Source organism: Eumetopias jubatus, unplaced genomic scaffold, assembly GCF_037043125.1.
Source record: "Eumetopias jubatus isolate StellerSeaLion01/CBP00866 unplaced genomic scaffold, mEumJub1_p1.0 scaffold_10, whole genome shotgun sequence".
Lineage (NCBI taxonomy): Eukaryota > Metazoa > Chordata > Mammalia > Carnivora > Otariidae > Eumetopias > Eumetopias jubatus.
The window spans coordinates 85,647,063-85,673,468 of record NW_028274816.1 but is presented as its reverse complement, the minus strand read 5'-3'; the positions used below and the strand labels follow the sequence as shown (position 1 = coordinate 85,673,468).

Here is a 26,406-nt window from a genome sequence, read left to right as displayed (position 1 = left end):
TCAGTGTTTGACTTGAACCTGTCCTTTCTATACGGGTCAACAGGGTGTGTGAGGCCCACCATGGGGAGCAGCCCAAGCAGCCATCATCCTCTCCTCAGTAAACTACACGCCTTCCTTCACCAGCAGCAACCTCCACCCTGCTTCTTAATCTCTCTTGATCTCTGTGGCAACTGGGTGCAACAGAGGTGGACAAAGGAGAATACCGTGTGCCGTGTTAGAGCTACAACTTCACCTTTCAAATCCCCTAAATCTATTGACATTGCAACATGAGCCCGAGGAGAGATGAGAAAGGGGGAACAGTGTTACGCATAGGCGGGGCGGGGGGCTGCGGTTAGGAAGAGGGTGAGTACCTGATCCGGGACTCCAGAAAGACAAGGAAAGGAGGGAGACTGGGGTTCGTGCAAGACTGTGAGCTGCACCCTGGAAAGGACAAACCATGACTCCACCCATTGGTAAACAGCTCCATTCCGGGGGAGGCTTTGAGTCCTGCTGGGAAGAGGCCCTAGGGTTCAAAAGTGTGAACTTGGAGCTATTTAGTACAACAATTTCTCTCATGGAACCATATATTCCTGTCAACACTTTACTTCAAATTTGTGAGAGAGCTAGACTTTCCAGAAAGCCAGTTCAAGGAGCACCTGGGTGGCTCAGCTGGTGAGGCGTCCAAGTCCTGATTTTGGCTCAGGTGGTGATCTCAGGGTCATGAACTCGTCTGGGGTGGGGCTCCACGCTCAGCGGGGAGTTTGCTTGAGATTCTTTCCCTCTCCCTCTGCCCTTCCCCCTGTTCCTGCACACATGTACTCTCTCTAATAAATAAAATCTTAAAAAGAAAGAAAGAAAGCCAGTTTGAAATGTATTTCAGGTTGAGTGTCATGATAGCAAGAAAGAGCGACCGGATAATATTGTGAGACCAGATATAACAAGCTAACCTCTGCTTAAAGGTGTTGCCCTCTCCCCAGAATTAGAATCAGCTGTGTGGGTTCAAGGTTCAAGCCCAGAAAGGGTTCTGTCTCAGGTTGGCTTCCCAGAAGCAGAGCCTGAGGCAGGGATTTGGTGGCACGTGTATTATCAACAGAGGCTCTTCAGGAAATACCTGGAAGGGGGAGAGGAAAGGTACAATCAAGATGAGGTCTCAGGTAAAGTCTAGACGTGGGGACCCAAGCATAGATGACACCACAGAATTGTCCTGACCTAAGCAAGGGGACAGCACTTTGTAGTCCCTTAATGAGGCACTGGCCTCCAGGAATGGGGTACAAGGTGGAGGGTCCCAAGTTTGTCAGAGCAAAGGGTCCCATCTGCCAAGGGCAATCCTCCAGAGAAGGGCACAGATGTCAGCCAACAGCCTAGGCACAGCCACATGGGCCCTTGGCAGGGCATTTCGGTGGGTCCCCTACAATAGTCCGTTATTCAGGCCAGGTCGGAGTTCTGCTTCTGATGGTGCATCAGGAGGTTGCTCAACGATTGCATCAGAAATGCCAGATAAAGAGACTTCACCTTTTTTTCAGGCTAAAGACTGTTACCTTTCTCAGCAGCATGTGCCTTATTCCCTCTTCCCACAGGCTTGTGTGTTCCTTGGACGCACAGGTCATACAAAGGACTGTAGCTGATGAACGGTCAATGATCATTGTTTTTGCTTGTTTTTTTTTTCCCCCTTCCTACCTGAAATGTAGGATAATCTTTTATTTTTTTTAAGATTTTTTTTTTTTTTTTAAATTTAAGTAGGCTCCATGCCCAGTGCAGAGCCCAACATGGGGCCTGAACTCAGGACCCTGAGCTCAAGAACTGAGCTAAGATCAAGAGTTGGATGCTTAACCAACTGAGCCACCCAGGCAACCCAAGGATTTTTTTTTTTTAAGGTTTTATTTATTTACTGAACCGAGAGAAAGTACAAGCAGGGGGAGCCTAGGCAGAGGGTGAGGGAGAAGCAGGCTCCCAGCTGAGCAGGGAACCTGATGTGGGATGAGTCACCCTCCCAATACATCCATGTATTGGTCCACCTGGAGACTCTCCAAACACCATATTACTGGGGGCTTCATTCATGTAGGTGTGATCATTAATCCATCTACAGCCCCTCTCCCCTCTCTGGAGGACAGGGGGTGGGGCTAAAAATTCCAAGCTTCTAATCTTGGCTTGGTCTCTCTGGTGACCAGCCCCCATCCTGGAGTCCACCTAGAGTCACCTCATTAGAACAAAAGCCATTCCTTCCACCCAGGGAATTCCAAGGGTTCTAGAAGCTGGGTGTCAGAAGTGGGATGAGTTGGGGGTGGGGGAGGAGGCAGCAACCAATATATATTTATATTTTTTCTATTATCTTACATTCAACAATTTTTTTTTTTTTTTTGGCTCAGCTTCCTTCTCACATTTCAGACTTTGGTAGGACCATTTTCTTTCCTCTAGAAATACATTCTTTAGAGGTCCCTATAGTGCATTTCTGTTGGTAGTAAACTCACTTTCTAGACATCTGAAAAGGCCTTTGGTTCACCCAGTTCTTGCTACTTTTATAGATGTCAAGGTTGACATTCTCTCTCAGCACTTTGAAGATACAATTCTACTGCTACTCACTACTCTGGTCGTGAGGTCAAGCCTGAGGTGGGCATAGAGCTTACTTAAAAAAAAAAAAAGAATCCCTTATCATGATTTCTTTTCAGTCTCAGATTGTCCCGTGTGTAGCCAGTGGGAGCTCCTTCAACCTGGTTTCTATGGTCTTTTGATGTGTTGCCCATGGTTTAAGCACTTCCTTACTTTCTGGGATCATAAGATGTTCCGGGTTCATTTTGTGCTTTTCTTTTCTTTTTTTTTTAAAGATTTTATTCATTTATTTGACAGAGAGAGACACAGCAAGAGAGGGAACATAAGCAGGGGGAGTGGGGGAGGGAGAAGCAGGCCTCCCGCCGAGCAGGGAGCCTGATGCAGGGCTCGATCCCAGGACTCTGGGATCATGACCTGAGCCGAAGGCAGACGCCCAACAACTGAGCCACCCAGGCGCCCCATTTTGTGCTTTTCTTACCTCAGCTGTGGAACCAGCCATTTTCCCAGAAAGCCCTGGTTCCTTCTTGTGGGAAACTGTTTAGGAACCCATGATCTGGTCCCTACATGTGGTCATCGTTACTGACTGGAGTGTTATTGCTTCTAGGCCCTCCCAGCTGAGGGAGTGAGGAAAGTGCGTGCGTGTGCACGTGTGCGTGCTTGTGTGCACGTGCGTGTATGCATGTGTGGGGCCCATATACATATCCCCTTATGTATGATGCTGTGCTCACATGTGCATACTGATGCCTCCAATTCCAGTCCAACATACAAGGTTTGTTGTTAACTATCGTCTGGCCCCTTTCCATATTTATAACTTTATGTACTATTTTCCAAATATAAAAGGGAATGGTGGTAACAATTCTCAGCCCCACTCTGAGTTGGAACAGAATATATAAACATTTTTACATTAACTCCCATGTTCATAGTTAACAATACATATATTCACATACTCTGCCACATCTTCTCATGCAAGGGATGTGGAGAACAAAGGCAAAAGAAATGTAGAAAAGTTAAATCTCCTTACAGTTTGCAGCCCATTGACAAATGCTTGAGGTGGGCAGAGTGACCTTCCTCCAGGAGCTCAACTGCCTTCATGTTAATACTATGCTGGAGGCAAAGGGCAACCTCTGTGTAACATTAGCGTGACCTCCCGGATCCCGTAAATCTTCTTTTTAAAAATCCCTTTGAGGGGCGTGTGGCTGGCTCAGTCACTAGAGCATGTGACTCTTGATCTCAGGGTCATGAATTTGAGGCCCATGCTGGGTGTGGAGCCTACTTAGAAAACAAAACAAAACAATAAAACAAAATAATAAAAATCCCTTTGAAACTTCCTTTATCTCTACTCCCCCCCCAAGATATATGTTAGCAATCATCCTCCAAACATATGGCCCACTGATACACAGCTGAAGGGTCTCCCTATCTTAACAGCAGCTAGCCCCTCAAGGTCCTGGAAGCCTTGCTCTAAATTCCTTAAAGACTTACGCTATCCCTAATCCCCACTAACTAAAAAGTTTATAATCAGTCATTCCTCACAACCCGAGTGCAGGTCTCTCTGCCCATAGGTCCTGTCCCAATGCTTTAATAAAAACACATTTTTGGGAGGTGCCTGGGTGGCTCAGTCGTTAAGCATCTGCCTTTGGCTCAGGTCATGATCCCAGGGTCCTGGAATCGAGCCCCACGTCGGGCTCCCTGCTCCGCGGGAAGCCCGCTTCTCCCTCTCCCACTCCCCCTGCTTGTGTTCCTTCTCTCGCTGTGTCTCTCTCTTATCAAATAAATTAAAAAATCTTAAAAAAAAAAGTTTAAAAAACAAGACAAAACAAAAAAAACACCTTTTTTTGCACCAAAGACATCTCAAGAATTCCTTCCTTCTTTCTTTTCTTTTTCTTTCTTTCTTTCTTTCTTTCTTGCTTGCTTGCTTGCTTTCTTTCTTTCTTTCCGTCCTTCCTTCCTTCCTTCCTTCCTTCTTTCTTTCTCTCCTTCTTTCTTTCTCTTTCTTTCTTTCTTTCTTTCTTTCTTTCTTTCTTTCTTTCTTTCTTTCTTTCTTTCTTTCTTTCTTTCTTTCTTTCCTCTCTTTCCTTTCTTTCCTCTCTTTCTCCCTTCCTTCCTTAGAGAGAAAGAGAGAGAGAGCACATGAGCACGTGAGTGGGGAGTGGGGAGAGAGAGAGAGATTCCCAGGCAGGCTCCATGCCCAGTGCAGAGCCCAACGTGGGGCTCCATCTCAGGAACCTGTGATCATGACCTGAGCCAAAATAAAGAGTTGGACGCTTAACTGACTGGGCCACTCAGGCACCCCAAGATATTAGAACCCTTTAAAACTGTTAGGTAATCGGGGCACCTGGGTGGCTCAGTCATTAAGCGTCTGCCTTCGGCTCAGGTCATGATCCCAGGGTCCTGGGATCGAGCCCCGCATCGGGCTCCCTGCTCGACGGGAGGCCCGCTTCTCCCTCTCCCACTCCCCCTGCTTGTGCTCCCTCTCTCGCTGGGTCTCTCTGTCAAATAAATGAATAAAATCTTTAAAAACACCCAAAAAACTGTCAGGTAATCTTCCCAGAAAACTAGAAGAGGTCTGCTGTGGGTGACAGAGATCAACTGACCTGTAGCCCTGAAATAAGTAAAGTGCTGTTGCATTTCATTTTGGATATAACTTTCTTTTCTGATAATGAGAAAATTGGTTTCCATTATCCTTAATATATTTGCTTATTTGCTTAATCCTATAATACACTGAAAGTGGTTTCAGCACCGTGTAAAACACACCTGCCAGTCAGAATTCAGTATTTATTTGCAATTCTTTTTGTCTTTAGTCTGAGGACATGTAGTTGAAATATAGTCCTGCGCCCCCCACAGCGTCTGCGTGGTTATAGATAACATTTTAATACAATTAGGTTCCATTTTCTTTTCTTTTCTTTTTTAAGAGTTTATCACTTTGTCCATTTTTTTTCAATTGCTTATCTTTGTATTCCATGTTGGGATTTCCCCCCAATCCTTGCTGATTTTAATATCTTTTGAGGATTATGTTTCTGTTTAAGGAAAAAAGAGACAACAGGCTCAAAATGCAGTCCCTTGTGCTACGGCACAGGCCAGCAAACCAAGACTTAGTATCTAATGTGATTGCAGTTTTAGCCTTTCCCGGGTGGTGACCTTTAACCAATCAATCTGGAATTACCTGATCAGCACTCATGAGGCGATCTGCATGATAGATCCCCATCCTTCCCCACAAAGGAAGGTGATTTTCCTGAAACAGTCCACTCTTGTTAGAAACTGCCCCTCCCCCAGCCATCTTCCGCCTATGAAAGCCTTTTATCTTGTATAGCTCCCGGGAGCTCCTTTCTGTTTGTTAGATGAGATGCTTCCCAATTCGTGGTTGTTAAATAAAGCCAGTTAGATCTTCAAATGTACTCGGTTGGATTTTTTTTTTTTTTAACAGTACAAAGGCAAAGCCATGCCAAAAGGTACAGTTGGAGAAGTGTCTCTCCCTCCCCACACCCTGTTCTACACTTTCATCCTTTCTGTGCTGTTCCTATTCAGCCCTGAAGGGGCTCAGAACTAGCCTTTCCAAAATGTGCCCCTTTGGTTGTGGACTACTTAGAACTGAAGTCAGTCGAGACCTGTGGGCTCAAGAGAAAGCTTTGACCTTCCTTTAACTACCTAGAAGAATCTACATTGCAGTTCTTTCCCAGAATAAGAGTTACTTCCAGAGATAAATTTTATTTGAGTGGCCCATCTGTATGGCAGGGCAAACATCGAGTTATGAAAGACCTGCTTTTCTCATTGCTCCATGAATTGCCTTCCCTCCCTTTGAAGCCTGAGCTTCCACTCCATTCCTTTGCTCAGGATGGTGATGTGGGAAACAAAGGCAAAGGAAAAAATTAAATTTCCTTTCCTTATAACCTGCAGCCCATTGACAAATACTTGAGGCAGGCAGAGTATATATAACATTCCTCTAGGAAACTCCCAACTGTCTTAAAGTTGATGCTTTGCTAGAGGAAAAACAACCTTAGCTTGACAATAGCAAGTCTTCTTTAACATATGAAAGTCTTTTTGGAAGCACCCCTTTTTCTTTACCTTCCCCAACTCCCAAGGATATAATCAGCCATTCCTCACGACCCAGTGCAGCATCTCTTTCTGCCCATGGGTCCTGTTCCTGCACTTTAATAAAATCCCCCTTTTTGCACCAAAGGTGTCCCAAGAATTCTTTCTTGGCTGTCGGCTCTGACCCCAACACCACTCCAAAATGACATCAAGGGCCTACATACCTCATTTTACCTTTCTGTCTTTGAACCTCTCATGTATGTGGGGTTCCCGTACATATGAAATTAAATTAGATTTTGTCCTACTAATCTGTGTCATGTCAATTTCATTCTTAGACCAGCCAGAAGAACCGTTGAAGGGTAAAGGAAAATTTTTCCTACCCAACACCCAGCTTAGGTAAACAATCTCACTGGTTTTTGGTATTTGCAAAAGTAAGCAGGTATGTGTATATTTGATTTCTTCTTTCCTATGTAAAAGGCATAAATGCTATCCTCTTTTCTCTTTTTAAAAAAGATTTTATTTATTTATTTTTTGAGAGAGTGAGCAGAGGGAGGAGCAGAGGGAGACGGACAAGCCGAGGCCACTTTGAGTGCAGAGTCCCACATGGGCTCATCTCATGACCCTGAGGTCACAACCTGAGCCAAAACCAAGAGTCAGATGCTTAACTGACTGAACCACCCAGGCGTCCCTTGTCTTCAGTTTTTGAAAAAAATTAACAATGTACCCTAGAAACCACACCATGTCAGTTCACAGAGATCTTCCTCACTTTATTTCAGCTGTTCAGTTGATGTTCAGTACATCACATTGTGTGGCTGTACCAGTCTTCATGTTTATATTTCTTATGTTTCAGTACCTCAGCCGTTCCCAATATTTTGCAATTTTGAACAGTGCTGCGGGGAACAACCTTGTGCATATTTATTTTTTATTGTTGGGAGATATATCTTCAGGGTAAATTCCTAGAGAGGGGATTTTTTTGGTCAAGAGGCTGTTGATTTCTGTGTTAATTTTATATCCTGCTGATGTAGGAAAGACACTGGCGTTCGAAGCCAATGGCCAATAAAGAATTCTCGAGACGTCTCTGTGCAAAAAGGTGGTTTTATTAAAGCACAGGGGTCAGGACCCGTGGGCAGAAAGAGCTGCCCTGGGGTCATGAGGAGTGGCCCGTTATATGCTCTCAAGTTGGGAGGGGGTTAGGCGCAGCATAACCCTCCCAGGGTATTTTGACAACAAGGTTTCCAGGATCCTGAGGGGTCTAGCTACTTTAAGGAAAAGGTCATTTATTACTGTTTAGTAAAAACTCAGTCATGAGACTCTTGAGATGTTTGTTGGTGGTTCATGTGCTTGCGGATGATTGCCAACATGTATCTTGCGGGGTAGAGATAAAGGAAGTTTCCAAAGTTATTTTTATATATTAAAGTAGACTTACAGGATCCTGGGGGTTGGGCTAAGATTGCCTTTGCCCTTAGCAAAGTATTAACATTGAGGCAGCTGAGTTCCTAGAGGAATGTCACTCTGTCTGTTTTAAGGACTTGTCAAAGGACTGTAAGTAGTAAGGAAACTTAATTTTTCTTTTGCCTTTGTTTCCCACATCACTGCTACCTAACTCTATCAACACCATATAGCATATTCTATCATACACTATCAGCAGAGGACCTCCAAATCTACCTTCTCAAATTTAAATTCAGGCTACCCAAACTTAAAGGCTGAGCCTCATTTATCTGGATCCAAAGTGGAGTAAACTGTTGTGTTAGCTCACTCTGGGCATACCAGTCAAAAGATTTAGAAAAGAGATAATCAGAGGCATAAAGAATTAGAAAATAATCTATGTGCACGGGGCGCCTGGGTGGCTCAGTCGTTAAGCGTCTGCCTTTGGCTCCGGTCGTGATCCCAGGGTCCTGGGATTGATCCCCGCATGGGGCTCCCTGCTCAGTGGGAAGCCTGCTTCTCCTTCTCCCACTCCCCCTGCTTGTGTTCCTTCTCCCACTATGTAACTCTCTGTCAAATAAATAAATAAAATCTTAAAAAAAAAAGAAAATAATCTATGTGCAGATGATATGATAGTATATCACACCCTTCACAATTACGAGGGAGAGGATACAATGTAGAGAAAATCCACTTACAACAGCATAAAAGATAAAATACCGAGCAGTGCATTCAACAAGGAACGTTCAAAATCTGTATGAGCAAATATTGAAATACTGAAAGACACAAAAGTAAATTTGGACAAGTGGAGAACCGTCTCTTGCTCTTGGAAAAGAGGACTCAATGTAATACATCGGTCCATTCTTCCCAAGTAAATGTATAAATCTAATGCAATTCCAATTAAAATACCAATGCATTTTTTTTCTAGATCCTAAACGGATACTAAAATTCACACGGAGGAATAAACATGTAAGAAGAGCTGGGAAAACCTGAAAAAGACAAGCTGAGCATTCCAGAAACAGGTGGGGGTGGGGGGTGCGCAAGATGCTGCCACCTGCTGCCCAGAGCTGTTACTGCAGCCCTTCTGAGCAAAGCAAACCCGGTCCTATTTGTATTAAATTAGCTTTTGAACTCTGAGTATGAAGTCTAAAAGACAGCTTACTTTTTTTTTTTTGCCTTCCACGCCCTCCATCTCCTTTATCGGGGACCTTTATTCGGTTTAGGATCTTTAGAGTTCTTCTGGGCTTCAGATTCCAAATCCCGTAGCTAGAGCTCAAGGGGGTAAAACGAGCTGAAAAGGCTTTGGCTTGGTCCAGATTCTCAACGTGAGGTTTGAGGAAATGCAGGCTGGCGGAAGGATAGAGAATGAAAGGGGAGGACACTGGGTCCTTGTTGCATCAGGCTTTTTACAGACAGTAATTTTTAACATCCCTGCAGAATGGATACCCTAAAAGTCCTGCTACAGATTATAATACTGTGGCCTCAGAACATGATAGAAGATGTTTTTTCAAGGATGAAATGGTGACTTTCATACAAATATAAAATGAACGCATGTCAAGGATTTTATTTAGTGTATTAACGAATGAAGGAACCAGTAAGATGTAAAAACTGGTTCAAAGGAGAACCCTGAGTACAGACGCACATACGGGCAATCGGAACCGCTAACATGAATTTGCTTGTATGTACAAAACAGGTCACTGCCCCCAGGGGAATCGTCACTTGCATCTTCACTGTACAAGATTTATTTGCATCTCCATGGGCAAGAATTATTTTTATTACTATCAGTTTTCTGCAACCCAGAGAGTTGTCAAAGAGCTCAAAGACAAAGGTGCAGATCCTTCTAGAATCAGGTAAGCCCCGAAGGAAGGTTCCTCTAGACAATCTCTATGAAATTAAGTAAGGCCTTCAAGATTTCTCAGCTGCTAAGTACAAGATTTGGAATTCAAAACCAAATAGAGACATGTCTCTATAGGTTCAGACTTTTCCCCGCCAGTGTCAGGTAGCTTTTGGACAGTGAAGGGTGATATTCAGCCGAGATCTGCGGTATTGAACGGTCATCACCCCGTTTAGTTCAAATTTCTTGGTCTCAAGACTGGAGTCTTCCCTCCTTTGAACAGAGCCCGAAGCAACATTCCAAGGTCTCCAAAGCCTCAGTCAGTCATTTGCCGTCTTGAAAGTGTCTCCCCCTCGATGCCAGTGTTCCCTGGGGAGTCTGGAGGGGCCGGGAGCCTGGCCTGAGCCCTGGGAAAATGGTGGTAGAATCTCAAGACTCCCACCGTGCCCTGTGCCTTGAAACGGACAGAGAGACTGCTGCGGCCCAGGCTCCAGTCACATCTTTGGTTTGGAAATTATGGGACGCTGGTACAGCTGGATTATACCTTCATCACGCAGCCGCTTCCAGAGTGTTCTCTCTAACGGGAAGTCATGGTTGATGTAAAAGACCGTTCGTTTCCAGGACTTATCATAGTAGTGATCAGAAAAGTGCTCGTGGCCCTCGGTGATGAAGCCGTAGGCGCTCACCTACGTGGAAGTTGGAGGAGAAATGAGGCCTGAGGGTGCTCCCTCCCAGGCTTGTTCTCATGGGCTGTGTGTTACTGGGGGGACCCTTCGTCATGGTTCCCTCCCTAGGGGCCCGGGGCGGGCTCCCTGATGGACACCGGCCTATGTGTGTGTACGCGCACTCACACTCCTCCCCGGCCCCGGCCGGCGTCCCCTGCTGGGCAGGTCCCGGGATAGGGCTTCTGCTCGTCCAGCAGAGCCTCACCTGGTCACAGAGCTGAAGGGCCGTGAGCAGCAGGAGGGCCCCCGTGGTGGGACGGTAGATCCTCCAGTGGCGAGAGTTCAGGGTCTTCGACCTCAGAAACCTGGGAAACAGCCCAGCCCCCAGCGGTCAGGAGGCTGCAGGGATGAGAGGGACCCGATGCCTTCCACACGCGCCCTGTCGTTCTGCTCTCACCTGTTCTTCATGTAACGGATTACGTCTGGGTGCAGCAACAGGTACCTGTCCAGCTGCAAGCTTTCCCGGAAAGCCTCCTGGGGCCTGCGCCTGTGGACGGCAATGGGTCGTTCACCTCCCCCGATGTGGGCCAAGTCCGGGCCAGGGCCAGGACAGGGGGCCCATGTCCAGGCGATTGCCAAGGCTGTCCCCACCTGTCCAGCCCTTCACAGCCGCTCAATACGCAGCTCGGCCTGGGGTGGGGGAGGGGGCAGTGGGTACCTGAACCAGGAAAGCCTACTTTTCACGAGGGTCTGATTCAGAAGCAGCGCTTCCAGCCACTCATAGTCTCGGGTGCCCTCCAGGAAGTGCAGGTAGCGGACATCCTGAGGACCAAGGACAGTGAGCGCTCCAGGAGTCCTGCCTTCAGGCCCGGGGCTGGGGGCTGGGGGCTGGGGGGTGGGGTTTGACTCCGACGCCAGGCTGCCCTCTGTCCTCCCCGCTCTTGCCCCTCGGATGAACAGAGCCCGCGCCAGCCAGACTCCAGACACGGGACACCAGGCTCCCTTTCCCAGCTCGTGCTCCCCATTCAGATTCTGTGTGTGGCCGGGCCGGTTCCCGTGTGCTCACCTTCCCCAGGGGCACGTGCGGGAAACCCCGCCCGCCCAAGACAAGCAGAGACTGCGTTATGGAGAAGGCAGTGAAGCCGTAGAAGGACGTCCGGGTACCCACATCCTGTTCGTAGCCCTTAGTGATGGCTCCGCTCAGTCTAGGCAGTGAGACAGAACCACACAGGAAAGGACTCGTGAGTGCCCGAGGGAAAGGCGTGGCGGCGGGCGGGGAAGGAAAAGAGAGATGGGGAGGCAGCAGGTATAAGGGGACATTCTCTGGAGAGCCCGGGCATTGGGCCTTGGGGAACGCCCTACCAGATCTCTCAGTCTGGATGGGGCGCTCGGGGCAGGCCGCTTACCGGAACACGTAATCGTGGTTGTCTATCTCCTGGCCCATGTGGGAGTTGTTCAGGATGCCCCCGTTGCCCACCACGGCACAGGTGATGCAGTGGGAGCTCCCCGCGGGGAGGCTAGCCAGGAGCAGCTGCTGCTGGGGCACCGGAGGGAAGCGAGTCACCACCTTCTGCACCACTGGAACAAGGGGGGCTCCGCTCAGAGCGCTGGAAGGGCCAGGGAGGGCCAGCCCATCCTCCTTCCCCACGCTGGGGGGCCCCCAGGGAAGAGGCAGACCAGAGCCAGAGGCTCAGCGGCCCAGGCTCCGCCCCAGGAAGACTCACAGGAGTAGTTGAGCTCCATGAAGCCGAAGGGCGGTGGGAAGTGCTCCAGGCGCTCCCACTCTCTCTGGTTGAAGCGGCTGGAGTCCAGGAAGAGGGTGAGGTTGGCCAGAAAGAGTTTCTGGAGCCAGGGTGACTTGGAGGCCTTGACCTTCACTGAGTCGGGGCAGGTCTACATGCAGGAGGGTGGGTCAGGCAGGGAGAGGCCCAGGGAGGCCAGGGCCAGGGGCCGGGCTGGGGGCAGGGGCAGAAAGTGGGCCTCAGCGTTTGGAAGGCACCACCACTGCTGCCTCTTCCACCCTGTTTGGAGGGCCTGCTGATCCTCCCTCGCCATTGTCCTGGGTGCTGTAGCCCTGAGGGTCCCAGAGGACGGCCCCAGAGCAACTAGCACCTCTCACCCTGCTCAGGGACCTTCCAGGCCTTCCGGGGGCTCCAGGGCAGGGCTCCTTTCCCTCACCCCTTCCCACGCTGTAGGGGAGAGCACGGCAGCGGGGGGGGGGTGGTGGTGGCGTGAACAAGGCAGAGCCTGGGGACAGAGCCCGGGAGGTCAGGGAGGCGGGGGGCGGGGACTGGGGGGGCTGTCTGCAGGGCCTTTGGAGCAGAGAGGTCGTGGCCAGACTCACCGATCTTAGGGCTCCCGTGTCAAAGCTATATTGTTCCTCAAAGTCCCACCGGGGCTCAGACTTGAAGTTGGTGGCCCGCAGACTTGGACTTCTCTGTGTGCTGCGGCTCTGGAAAGGGGTGGAGGGTGGCGTGGCCCGGGCTGTCTCCCGGTGGGCGACAACCGCTGTGGTCACTCCTTTCGTTGTCCTCTCCGTTGACCCTGCTCCTGGCCTCGTCAGCACCTTGGCCTGACTTTTCGGCACGGGTGTCCTTGCTGTGGTCTGCACTTTGCCCTGAGGGTTCGGGGGCTCCGGCCTAGTGGCTGTGGGCTCCTTGTTGTGGTCCTGCCTGCCTTTGATGGTCCTGGCATCCTGACTCCTCAGCGACAGTGTCTCTGCCCCGTCAGAGGCCGCCGTCCCGTCCTGGGCCCTCGGAGGCGGCGTGTCCAGCACGGTGTCCTTCCTGTCCTGACCCCTCGGTGGGGCCGGCCCAGCCGAGGTGGCCACGCTGGCCTCTGCTCTGGTGTCGTTGTGGGTGGGGCGGGCTGTGGCCTGGGCCGGGGGGGCCTGCGTGCTGTTCTCCTGCGCTGACGCCCCCCCTGGGGCCACCGTCCTTCCTCCCGTGGTGGCAGCCTGCCATGCAGCCTTGTGGAGTGACTCTGGACTCCTCTCCTTGCCGAGCATGTGCTGATCCCTAGGGACAGATGTAAATCTGGATTAAGGCCGAGGATCGTATCCACAGGGTGGACGCATAATTAGTATTTTTTCTGGTGCCTTGGGGAGACTTCACACCAGTTTCCATAAGACATGAAGGCAAGGGGTGTCACCGTCCATACCCATAATTAAGCTGCCCCTGTTGGCGATGGGTCTGGAAACTTACCTCTCTGGCCCATAAAGAGACCGTGGTGGGCTCGCCCTTGGGAGCGTGTGAGCTCGGTAGGCGCAAGAGAAGGGGCTCTGTCCGGGCAGGGGATGGTCCCAAACAGGTAGGCAGAACCCGATTAGTATCTGCCTTGTAGGTCAGACTGAGGAGTTTGGACTTTATCAGTCGTCTTCTTCTTCTTCTTCTTTTTTTTTTTTTAAGATTTTATTTATTTATTTGACAGAGAGAGACACGGCGAGAGAGGGAACACAAGCAGGGGGAGTGGGAGAGGGAGAGGCAGGCTTCCCTGCTGAGCAGGGAGCCCGATGCGGGGCTCGATCCCAGGACCCCGGGATCACGACCCGAGCCGAAGGCAGACGCCTAACGACTATCAGTCATCTTCTTGTCCAGGGGGAGCTACTGAAGAATTTCGGGTGGGAGATGGGGGTGCTGGAGCGAGAGGGTGGGGCACAGTAGCTGAATTCCAGCCTGGCCATGCTTTTTTCTAGCATCAGGAGAAGACTGACGCAGGGTGCCTGGTCTGGCTTCTGGCACTCCAGGTTTTTGGCTCTGAGGATTAGATTTCCTTTCTTTTTATTTCCCCCTTTTGGGGGAGGCTGCCAAAAGTATCCCTTAATTTATGCAAATTAGCATCAGGTGTTCTGCTGGGGAAAGCGTGGGTCCTCCGATGTGCAGTTTTCTCTAACTGGACTTCGAGGTGGGTTCTCTGTGCCACACAGGTTTTGGGGGAGCTCCTGGGAGTCTTGGGAAAAAGAATCATCCTCTCTGGGGACCCATAGCCTTCACCCTCATGGATTTCCAGGTGTCCTTAACTCCCGCTCCTTTCCCTGACATCCTAGGCCTCCCAGGGTCACCTTGATCACCCTTGTCCCAAGCAGCTCTCTTTTGTCTGTTTCTACCATTCTTCTTCCAAGCCATATGATCACAGACTTCCTGAGGCCCCAGAGAGAGGAGGAGAACATGAAATGTGCAGCCAGAGAGACCTGAGTGAGAGTCCTTAGCACTTCCAATTATTAGCTGGTGTGACTGGGAGAAATCTTCATCCACCTGACCCTGGGTTTTCTTATCTGTAAAACCGGCCGCTGCCTTTTGCTTCTGCAAGAAGTCTGCTGTGAGCATTAACTGACAACATGTATTTAGCCTCTGGCACAAAATACCCACTCAGAAAACAAGTTCCCGGCTCCTCAGCCCTGCCGTGGTGCCCTGTTCCCAGTGACCCTTGATTTGTCCTGCGCAAGGTGGGGGTCTCCTGAGTCTGGTCTCCTCCTTCTCTGGTTGCAGCTTTGACTCCTTGCCTCCCAACTCTGTGGCCACTAATTCTTTTAGGCAGCAAATATTTATAGAGCACCCCCTATGAACGCTGTGCTAGTTCCTGAGGCCTGGGTGATGAGCGCAACCAGACACCTTCCTCCCCCCACGGAGCCCAGGATATAAAGGGACAACAGATCGTCACACAGATAGACGTCAAGTTAGAACCCGCAGATGTGCTGGGGAACGGGCGAGCATGAAGAAGCCATGGGAGGTGGCCTGACCCAAGCTCCGTTTCCTGTGACAACGTGAAGGCTAGAACCCTACGTGTCGTCGAATTGGGCATGTTTGGGGATTGTATTCGTTCAAGGGCAACGTCAAGCTCCTCCCTAAATCGCAAACTTGGAGGAGGCAGAGATCACTCTAAGCAGTCCTTACTACGAAGCCCACCACGATGCCACATCATCACATCGGTGCTTCCGAAAAGCTTTCTGAGCCCACCAGGAAATGGATTTAAACAAACTGAATAGAATAGACCCTGAAATATGTAACATGAGGAACATCTCATTCAACAGACGTTCAGTAAATGTCTAGTGCAACGTGCTGTGTGGGTCCTGGGAATACAGATTTGAATAAGGCACAGACCTTCACCCGCAGAGTACACTGTAGTCACTGTTATTAAAGGTGGAAGACAGAGGAGTCTCATCACTAGAAAAATACAGGGCTGGCCCGGGTGGTGGTATGTGCACTAGGCAGATTACCCCTGTTAATCCCTCCTCATTTAGGGCCTCCCTCCTGCATTGCGGCCAGCCCTCTGGTGGATACCGTATTTCCTGCTTCCTGGGCCGCAGGGAAGCACATTTATTCAGGTCTTCCAAGAAGGGCACTCTCCGTCCTGACCTTGAAAACTGACAGAGGATCTAACTTCTCTGGAGGTTGTTAGGGAAAAGGCTAACAGTGGGGCCTTCCTCCTTGCAGCATACACATTTTTAACTGGCCTCACGGGGCAAATGCCTCTTTGCTCAAAGAAGTAACTTGGAGGAGAGATATCCCAGACCAGAAAGGAGAGAAGGCTGGACTGTGACATGAAGCAGCCTGGAAAAGCTAACAGCCTTCAAGACTTTTAAGCCCTTATTCCTTTTTTTGTTTTCCATTTTTATTTTTTTATTTTTTTTTAAAGATTTTACTTATTTATTCATGACAGACAGAGAGAGAGAGAGAGAGAAGCAGAGGGAGAAGCAGGCTCCCAAGGAGCAGGGAGCCCGATGCGGGACTCGATCCCAGGACCCTGGGATCATGACCTGAGCCGAAGGCAGACGCTTAACCATCTGAGCCACCCAGGCGCCCTGTTTTCCATTTTTAACTAAGAAAAAAAAAATGGGGGTTTGGATTTATCATAAGGCTAGACAATGTCTTGAGGAGCCCAACAGCAAGATGTGGTTGAGCCTCTAGAATGGTCTGGAACCTCTTAGGCTGCTTTCTGCTCTCTGCTCCTCAGCCCTCGTGGTTCTGGAGGATGGCCGCCCCATAACACCTGCTTCCGGGACTGAAGACTCTCTGCTCCCAGTTTTTAATTTTTATGGTTCTGGCCCACTTGTGTCCCTTCCTGTCCCTGGCCACATGGCAAGTGGCACAGGTCCTGGGGTCCACCCTGTGCACAAGAGGGGGATAGTCTCAAAAGGAGGGTTGTTGGCTCATGAACTGGGTAGACATCCCTAAAGTGTCCGTTCTGAAAGGATACCGTGCATGCAGAGTGGAAAACCTGAGTGAGTCCTGAACATAGTCTTTTTTTTTTTTTTTTTTTTTTTAATTTATTTGAGAGAGAGAGCAAGCTCTCAGAGAGGGGCAGAGGGAGAGGGAGAAGCAGGCTCACCGCGGAGCAGAGAGCCCGATGTGGGGCTCGGTCCCAGGACCCCGGGATCGTGACCTGAGCCGAAGGCAGATGATTAACCGACTGAGCCACCCAGGCACCCCCATCCAGAACATATTCTTGAGGGATTTGGGCCACCTTTGTTTTGGTGCTGTGAAGTTTGAGTACGGTGAGACTCACTCTTCTCCCCTTCAGTGGCACAACTGAGCTGAAGCTCCAAGCCCGGAGGCACAGCAAAGGCCTACGTGTTTACTCCGATAGCAAACAGCTCTTGTTACTCAGCCGGGAACCGCGGATTCACCTCCCCCTGCGTTTCCCACCCCCAAACCACAAGAGGCCTCTAGAAGTTTTCCTTCCAAAGTGCAAGCACCTTCGCGTGGCTGTGATCAGGGAGATGGTGCAGCAGGGTGTCTTCTCCACTAGACTTTTCAGACATACCGCCGGGACAGCTGGCCCTCGGCCTTGTGGCCACGCCAGCCCCGGGGACGGAGCACCCCGAGCTCCTCTCTGCAGTCCTTCCCAGAGGCAGGAGGAACAAGGTCCCTGGAGGGTTACTGATGACTCCTTTATGTTTTACAGGGAGTCCTAACGATGACCCAGCTACTGACAAAATTATGTAATTAAGTTTCATTTCAATTCCCTATAATTAAGCACAACTGTGATTGCTAGGAATGTGGGTGTTTACGTAGGCATTTCCTTATGCTCATGCCTGGTATTTACTGAATGCTCAAATTCCTTCCGTCCATATGGTGAGTGCCCTGCCTTCGTCTTGTCCAGACCCTGGGTGATCCTGGATTTAAACACTACGAGCAAGGCCAGGGTAGGGTGAGGGGGGAGCCTGTTTTCTATTAAGGGTTCAGAGGGACAGGCAAGTCATGCAGGGGTCACATGCAAGCAAAAAACAACTCAATATAAAATCTGATCTATTTGGGAGATAAAAATAAAAAATGTTGCACTTCAAAAAATAAATTTATCATTAACAGGGCTCACATGGCTCTATGCAATAAATGAAATGGATACAAAAGAATAATTATCTGGGGGCGCCTGGGTGGCTCAGTTGGTTAAGCGACTGCCTTCGGCTCAGGTCATGATCCTGGGGTCCCGGGATCGAGTCCCACATCAGGCTCCCTGCTCAGCAAGGAGCTTGCTTCTCCCTCTGACCCTCCCTCCTCTCATGTACTCTCTCTCTCTCATTCTCGCTCTCTCAAATAAATAAATTAATCTTAAATAAAAAATAAAAAATAAAAAAAACAAATAACAAAGAAAACAAAACAGAAACAGACTCACAGATACAAAGAGTAGAGTGGTGGTTGCCACTGTGGTGGTGGGGGATGGTGGTGGTGATGGTGGTGGGGGATGGTGGTGGTGATGGTGGTGGGGGATGGGAGGTGGGTGGTGGGGGATGGGAGGTGGGTGGTGGGGGATGGGAGGTGGGTGGTGGGGGATGGGAAAGACAATCTCCCCGTAATAAAATAAATAAGACACGGGGATGTGAAGTACAAGCCTGGTGAATATAGTCAATAATACCGTAACAACTTCGTATGGTGACAAATGGAAACTAGCCCGATGGTGAGCATTTCATAACGTACATAAATATCCAACCATTATGTTGTACACCTGAAACTGATATACACTATCGTATACCAGTTATTCTTCAATGAAACCCAAAAAACCAAAACCCCTTTGATTTCCTAACAATTCTGGGCTCTGCCATTCAATGGAACAGACACTGGAAGAGACTCCAGGCTAGGTGTCCCTGCCCTGTGGGGAGTGGCCGGTCCCACACACGCCTCCACTGGCGTCCTCATGACACGGACCCCCTCCCCCCACAGCACTGCCTTCCCTCGCCCCCAGCTGAGCAACCTCCTTGATGGGCAGCTCTCACCTCCAGTACCGCACGCTGTTGTTAGCCCAGTCCGGAGCTGCCAAAACTCCCTTGGTGTCCGCATAGCTCTTTAGGGGCTCTGGTCTTATCTGAAATGGAAACCAGCCGTTCTGTTTCCCCCCCACCCCCAAACTTTGCAGTGTATTTTCCTCCGGAAGTCCTGAACCTTTTTGCATGGTTTACATTTTAGAACTTTACTTTGACACTTTAGATGTGTCCACAAGTTGCTTCGATCACCAAAACCTGTACTTTGCCTTAATTAGCCTTAATTCTCTTTGTAGGCTGGGGAAAAAAAAATACAGAAATCTGTATTCTGTTGTTATTTCAAATGTTCTTTTTTCAAATCAAAGCCAATTGTCTTATTTGTGTAGTTTCTGGCCAGTTAAATCCTAATGGGGGACAATATAAAAATGGGAACAGAAGAGGAAAAACACATCTAAGCCACTGTTCCCAGTGCTTTAGTAGCTGGATCCAATTTCCAAAGCTCTCCCCCAGCAGAGGGGCCCAGAGCATTCTCTGAAATCCCTTTCATCTAACCATGGCCCGGGAGATGGGAAGCTGGTTTAAAATTTGGACGTGCTCCCTCCCTACGATACATAAACACAGACACAAACACATAGCTCTCACCACAGGGGTGAGTCTTGAGAGTTAAGGAGAGTAGGGAAGACCTTGAACAGGGGTGGTGGTGGGTGGGACGGAGGTAACTGGCGAAGAAAATGTTTTAAACAAAACAATGGCAGGTACATAAAGGTCCAGAATCACAGATACAAGATGAGATCACGTGGTCCTGTGGCTGGGAAACTCTCCTCTCGAACCAAGATTGTTTAAAGCAAAGTCAGTTTTCATCGCCTGGATCTGGTACCTCGCTTAGCTCTTTTGGGGCTAATGACACCTGCGAGTAAACTTTGTTTCAGGGGTTAGCCCGAGTCCCGGTGACGTTTTTAGCCTGGCCTGTTCGAGATAATGACCTTGGGGGAAAATAGCATTCCTCCCCTTTGCCATCCCTCTGCCCAAGGGAGGAAGGAGAAGAACAAGGGAGTCCAGTAGGCAGCTACCCCTGCCCTCCGTTGGGGCCGGAAGAGCTCCCTGAGAAGCTGCCAAACCCCACAAGCGTGGTGGCATTTAAGAACTTCAGGATCAGGTTTCCTGACGGCTCAGAGCAGGCTGCCCGTCTCCTGCGAGGTGGCTGAGGGGAGCTGCCTGCCGTGCCAAGACTTAGCCTCTGGCTGTCCTCATGTATTGAACTTGAAAGTCTGACAGAAAACTAAGTTCTTGGCACTTGGCAAATGGGCGGTGGCGCACACTGGTGCGGGAAGGAGCCTGCTTGAGTTCCAGCCCGGCCACTAACCAGCCAGCTGTGTGACCTTGGGCAAGTCACGGAACGCTTAGAGCCCCTGTTTTCTCATCCATTAGATGGGAATCCTTTTTTTTTTTTTTTTTAAGATTTTATTTATTTATTTGACAGAGAGAGAGAGAACACGAGCAGGGGGAGTGGCAGAAGGAGAGGGAGAAGCAGGCTCCCTGTTGAGCAAGGAGGCCAACGCAGGGCTCGATGCCAGGACCCTGGGACCATGACCTGAGCTGAAGGCAGACGCTTCACCGACTGAGCCACCCAGGCGCCCCTAGATGGGAATCTTAATACCAGTCTCACAATACTGTTGTGAGGACTTCACGGTGTATAAAAGGCTCTTGGAAAAATACCATGTTATTCAAGTGGGTCAGGTGCTAACGTGGATGACACACAGTGACCGTCAGAGTCCCCATCCGCTCCCGTTTGGGTTCACGTGTCCAGACGTGAAAGCCTAAAAGGGCGACAGGCGTCAAGGCCATGGGTAAGTGATATTTCATTTACAGCCCTAAACCACTTAATTGAGAAGTCAAAAAGTGGCAGGTAGGCATGTGACTTAGAAATAGGATGGTAAATACCAAAAGAAAGAGCAGAAAGATTTGAAGTAGGTACCTTGGGAATCAGGATTCTGGACTAGGGAGAAGGCATGGGAACCACTCAATGTTGGTGTAAAATTTGCAATACTATTTGGAACATGTGCATGTCAGCTTAATAATAAAAAAATAAATAAAGGGAGAAACATGAAAACTAAATGAGACATCTTATCGAAAATTCTTTGAAAATTTGAAAACGCAAAGCAACATTTAGTCCACAGATATTTAGTGAGTGGTGATTAGATGCCAGGCATTTAGGACTATCTGTTAAGGATTAAAGATGAGAGAGCAATGGTCACTGATCTTAAGAAGCCCCAGACCTGGGCCACCTGGGTGGCTCAGTTGGTTAAACAGCTACCTTCGGCCCAGGTCATGATCCCAGGGTCCTGGGATCGAGCCCCACATCGGGCTCCTTGCTCAGCAGGGAGCCTGCTTCTCCCTCTCTCTCCCTCTGCTTGTGCTCTCTCTGTCAAATAAATAAAAAATCTTAAAAAAAAAAAAAGAAGAAGAAGCAGCAGCCCCAGACCTAAGAGGGGAGCAGAGATGAACATAAATAGCTGCTATCTATAAAGAGTTAGCGGTCCGATGCTATTAGTCAAATGTGTGGGAGAGAGTGTAGATGCCACCTAGGGGACAAGGTTCTGCTGGGGGAGACGGGCACTTCACTATGGAGGCGGTACCTAAATGGGTCTTTGTTCCCGAATCTTTCTTCAAAAACGAACTTTGCTGAATTATTCTTCCTTTTATAAAGGCAATGTGTGCTCATTACCGAAAAATCAGAAAAGGAATTTAAGCAGAAAAGGGTATCAGCCTGTGATTGTAACCTCTCAAAGAATCTGCTGGTGGCACCTTAGGGCGTGCACAGCCAGATCCCCCTTCTTATGCCTATTAGACTTACAAATGTAGTCGTTTACTATGTTGGAATGCTATTTAATTGTTTTCCTCCTTGTATTTTCTCCTTTTCCCACCGGTGCCCACTTCTCACCCGCCAGCAGCTGTTAGGAGCCCCATGTTCATTGCCTCCATGGACACATGTGGCCAATAAGAGCTGGAAAGTAAAGGACGTCCTACAGGACCTCTGGCTTCCCCCCATACCTAAGCCCTAAAGTGGGGAGAAGATTTGGTGGAATAGATGAATGTCTCGGAGAAGGGTTTCTCTGTTTCCTCCCCAGAAAGGTTCCTGAGGGAGAGGACAAGGGAGAGAAGGGAGGGGTCCGTGGGTCCCGGGGTCGGAGGGCTCCTGCACCCTACTTCCTTGTAGTGCTCCTAGGGTCTAATAAGACCCCGAGAGGAAACGACACCATGCTGATCTCAGGAAGACAGCGTCCGAAAATTCTCACACCTGAGCAGGTTGGACATGAAAGAGCCAAGAGGCGGAGGTGATGGAGGTCTCAAGGGCAACACGACGGCTAAGAATCAGCTGCCCCCACCCAGGTCCTGGCACCGCACCAGGTATCCAGAAGCCATCGACGCCATCCTGGGAAGGCGGACAGAGGAGCAAGAACGGCTGAGATTAGGTTTCCCTGAGGCTCGGTGAATGGGGGTCCGGGACTGGAAATCGGGCAGTTATAGCAAATGAAGTTGTATTTCTTAGACCGAAAGAAAATAAAAGAAAAAGAAAATCCAGAGCCCTGATTTTACAGCTCACTCTTACCCATCAGCTCTAAAGCCAACACAAGGCATAGAGTCTTCGAAGGCAAATTCATTCCAGACCAGGAAACCTAAGTAGGTGGAGACATGGTCTTAGTTGTATCGGCATATTGGGGAGCACCTTGGAGACTGGGACCAAATTAAGAAGATAGGAGAGGTAGTCCAATACCCTCGGTTTGGTATCATACTACCCTATCCTATTGCCAAATCCAGCCGGTCTGACCAATTCTCAGTCCTTCCTCCCTAACGTCCTTCCGCCAGAGCCTCCCCACCCAGGGCTCCCACCCTAAACCATTGCAGGAGCCTCTAACCCAGCCCCCCTGAGACCACCTTCCCCCCACCGCCTACCCTATAATCTGGTAACAGAGGAGTCTGCACAACGCACAAATGTCATCAAGTTCCTCCCTCACGGCTAAAGGTTTCCGTAGCCATAGAATAAAGTTTAAACTGTTGGTACGTTCCTGAGGGCCGCGCATTTACTCTTTCATCAACAACCATTTAAAAAACACCCAATTAGGCCTGCCCCGAGTCCAGGACCTGTTCGAATTACTGAGGAAAGAGACAAATAAGGCCATCCCTACCCCCAGGAAATTCATTGTCTGGCAGGAAACAAACTTTGGGTTCATGACAATGTGTTCTGACGGGTGTGATAGAGGAAGCCAGGCACGGGGAGTGGGGGGTGAAGGAGTGGCAAGGTCTGGGGGAGTGACGCCAGCCAGCCCGGGGCTGTGATCGGGAGCGTGGACTCTGGAGCTAGCTGGCTGGGGTCTGAACGTAAGTGACCAAGGTGACCTTGGATAATTTGCCTAACCTCTCTTATCTGCCAAAGAGGGTGTTGTTAATAATAGTATTTACCCCAAAGTCTTGATATGTGGTCGCTAATCAGGGGTTTTGGAGACCAGTGCCTGGCCTGTCAAGCCCCCAATCAGCATGAGTTACCTTAGTCATCAGCCTCCCCACGTCTACACCATTGCTCCCCCTGCTTTCTTATTGTGCAATGTTCCTGTGTGCTGAAATGTCACACTGCCTTCAGGCACTCTGCAAACACCACCACCATCTCCAGGATGTTCTCACCCTGCCCCCCGGGGTTGAAATGACTTTTCAGTTTGCTCCCACGGCACTTGACACACGTGACTTAACTGCGGTGATTTATCACGACTACTAATATCACGCACCCTCTCTGGTCCATGTCTTTCTGCTCCATTAGACTTTTGAGTCTCTTGAGAGTCAACACATCTGAGGGAGTGGAGAAGCATGGATTTTGGAGCCCAAATCCCCTGTGTTCAAATCTCCGGTTTGCCCCTTCCTGGCTGGGTGGAATTAGGCTTAACTTTTTGGAAAAATTTTTTTAAGATTGTATTTTTTGAAGTCATCTCCACACCCAGCGTGTGTGGAGATCAACCCCGAGGTCAAGAGTCGCATGCTCCACCTACCCCGAAGCCAGCCAGGCGCCCCTAGGCTTAACATTTTGAGCCTCATATCCTTCATTTTTGTAAAAGAATAAAAATGCTAACCTTGGGCGACAATTGTGAAGATCAGAAAGAACCCACAGAAAGCTCCCGAACATAGGTTAGGGTTTTGGGAAATCTCCAGCTCTGAAATGATAATCATGTGTCATAAACATGCAAACACCTCGGTAACAGTGACCTTCAGAAACCACTGATAACTACATTTGGGTTGGCATTTTACAACTCCCTTTTATCTGATTTTACTTTTCCTGGGCAGCCCTGTGGGGAGAGGTGCTGTGGCCCCCACCCGCCCCCTGCCTCTCGTCTCTAACTGCACACTCGTCATCAACAAGTTGACTTGTCTCTCCCTCCCGCCCCTCTCCTCCATCCAAGTGTCTCCCGATTGTCCACTTCCCTAACGTCCTTCCGCCAGAGCCTCCCCACCCGGGGCTCCCACCCTAAACCATTGCAGGAGCCTCTACTGGCAACCCAATAAGGTCCACCCAAGGGTCAACTGCTAAAGATTGGTTAAGTAAACTCATATCCGCGCCATGCATCATGAGCGAGATGGGAGTAGGTTTCCATGTGTCACCATGGAAGAATGTCCAAGGCATAGTGTCGATTTAAAAAGCCAGCCCGCGGGACAGTGTGTATGGGGTGATAGCTATCTCTCTGCCTATGTGCCCATCCACTTATCCATCCGTTGTAAGGGCTTGTGTAGCATAAGGTAAAAAGCACAGGCTATGGAAGCAAAATATCAGGGTTTGAATCCTGGCCCTGTGACTTCCTAGCGGGGTGACCTTGGGCGGTTCAAGTCAGTTCTCTGTGTCTCTGTATATTCATAACCATCAGAATTAGTTAATGTACATAAGGCATTTGAGAACAGAAGTGTTGCCTACAATTATGTAATAATTATACGTACACCAAAGAATCAAGTATGGTCACCCCTTAAGAGTGGGTAGGCATGGGGGTGTGATGGAGAGACCTTCACTTCTTGCTTGGATTTTTCTAACCATTATGAGAGCATGTATTACTTTCAAAAAAATTTAGGAACAGTGAAATAGGGACGCCCGGGTGGCTCAGTCGGTTAAGCGTCTGCCGGCGGCTCAGGTCTTTGTCCCAGGGTCCTGGGATCGAGCCCCACATCGGTCTCCCTGCTCCGCGAGGATCTTGCTTCTCCCTCTGCCTACTCTGCCTGCAGCTTCCCCTGATTGTGCTCTTTCTCTCTCACAAATAAAAAAAAAAAAAGAACAGTGAAATAAAGTCATTCCAAAAAAACTTGAGTCCGGAAAGAAAAGGGTCTTCCACAGCTGGAGATGTGTTGATTTTATAAGAAAACTGGTCTCTAAGGTCCTTTTGAAGGATGAACTTAAAGCCCAGATTTAAGCTAAGTGAGAGGTCTCCCATTTTCTGACAACTCCCCAGGGAGAGTATTATTTGAAAGTGAATGGCATCCATGGGGTAAATCTTTTGCTTTAGGACACAGCGAATGGCATGAGGGAACTATCCCCAGGGTCGCCATTATTACTCACAGTCCCGGAGGGGAAGTTGTCTCCTGTCTGTGCCTTCCGGAGACCCAGACCCATAGTTTGCCAACTCCTGCCCGCATTTCCCCTGGACATGCTGCCAGGCACCCGGACACCTTGGTTTTCCCACTCATGCCCCCCGTGTGTCCCCTAGGTGCCCCCTCGGATCTTCCTTGCCAGTGGTTGTTGACAACATTCCTGATTCCTGACACCCCGTGTGGACACGGTAGTGTCTCAGAGCTCCTCGGGCTTCCCTGGGCTAGTCTTTTAATATGCCTCCAGTAAATTATGAGGAATTTGGAAAGGGTCAGAACCTTACCTGGAAGGTTTTGTATTGGGCTCCTTCATAAAGGAGGGCAGCATGAAGATGAAGACGACCAACATGGCCAAAAGCAAGAGCCATTGGGTGGCATGGTCCAGAAGACTGAGTCGAGGCAGCCAGGTCCTCATGGTGGTGGGTCAGGCGCTGCAAGGTTCTGCATATCCCGGAGCTTCGATATAGACCGCAGATAAACAGTTTGAGTGCTGAGGTCTCCTGGCCAGGGAGTGCACACCTCTTGTCTTAACAATGAGCCACTCAGTCTATCAGGAGCTGCCTTCCCTGCTTTGTGAAGGCTTATAGGCTGGCGTGGCTTGAAGGAAGAGAAATTCCTTTTGTTCAAACAAGTTTACTTTCCTTTTCATTGTCTCGGAAGCCAATTTCTGCACATAGAGCTTTATGACAAACACGCACACGTTATAGGGAACCTCACTTTTACCAGGTTCCAAACCCTTGCGGACCCCGGGCAGCTGCATGGGCTGGAAGATCCTTGCGTGGCTTCCATGCACAACATGACCTTTACAAGAAGAGTGCAGGGAACCTGTTTAGCTCGGAGATCCCTCTAACAATCTTCCCTCAAAGGACATTGTGTCGCCAGAGACTAGAGCTACAAGGACAGTCTCACTTCCAAAGTGTTCCAGAGTCACACACAGCTCTCAATCCTGGGTGCACATCAGAATCACTTGGGGAGCTGTGCTACACCCCAGTGCCCAGATTGCACTGAAAATGACGAAGCCAGACTCTCTGGGGCTGGCTATTTTTCCAGCGGGGGTATTTTTTTTTTTTTTTTTTTTAGTTCCCCTGGTGATTCCAATGTGTGGACAAGTGGAGGACTCATTT

The 26,406-nt window shown here is 49.3% G+C and overlaps 1 protein-coding gene across 1 annotated transcript; it reads right to left on the bottom strand.

The window, feature by feature from the left end:
- Positions 1 to 9,513: 9,513 nt before the first annotated feature.
- On the bottom strand, positions 9,514 to 25,700 carry ST6GALNAC1 (ST6 N-acetylgalactosaminide alpha-2,6-sialyltransferase 1). Its single transcript, XM_088028134.1, has 9 exons — positions 25,567 to 25,700; positions 12,818 to 13,490; positions 12,198 to 12,366; positions 11,880 to 12,051; positions 11,540 to 11,678; positions 11,192 to 11,295; positions 10,931 to 11,020; positions 10,739 to 10,838; positions 9,514 to 10,494 (listed from the first exon to the last, which is right to left on the bottom strand). The coding sequence occupies exons 1-9, from the start codon at positions 25,695 to 25,697 to the stop codon at positions 10,303 to 10,305; spliced, it is 1,770 nt and encodes a 589-aa protein (XP_087884260.1). The 5' UTR covers positions 25,698 to 25,700; the 3' UTR covers positions 9,514 to 10,302.
- Between the last annotated feature and the right edge of the window lie 706 nt (positions 25,701 to 26,406).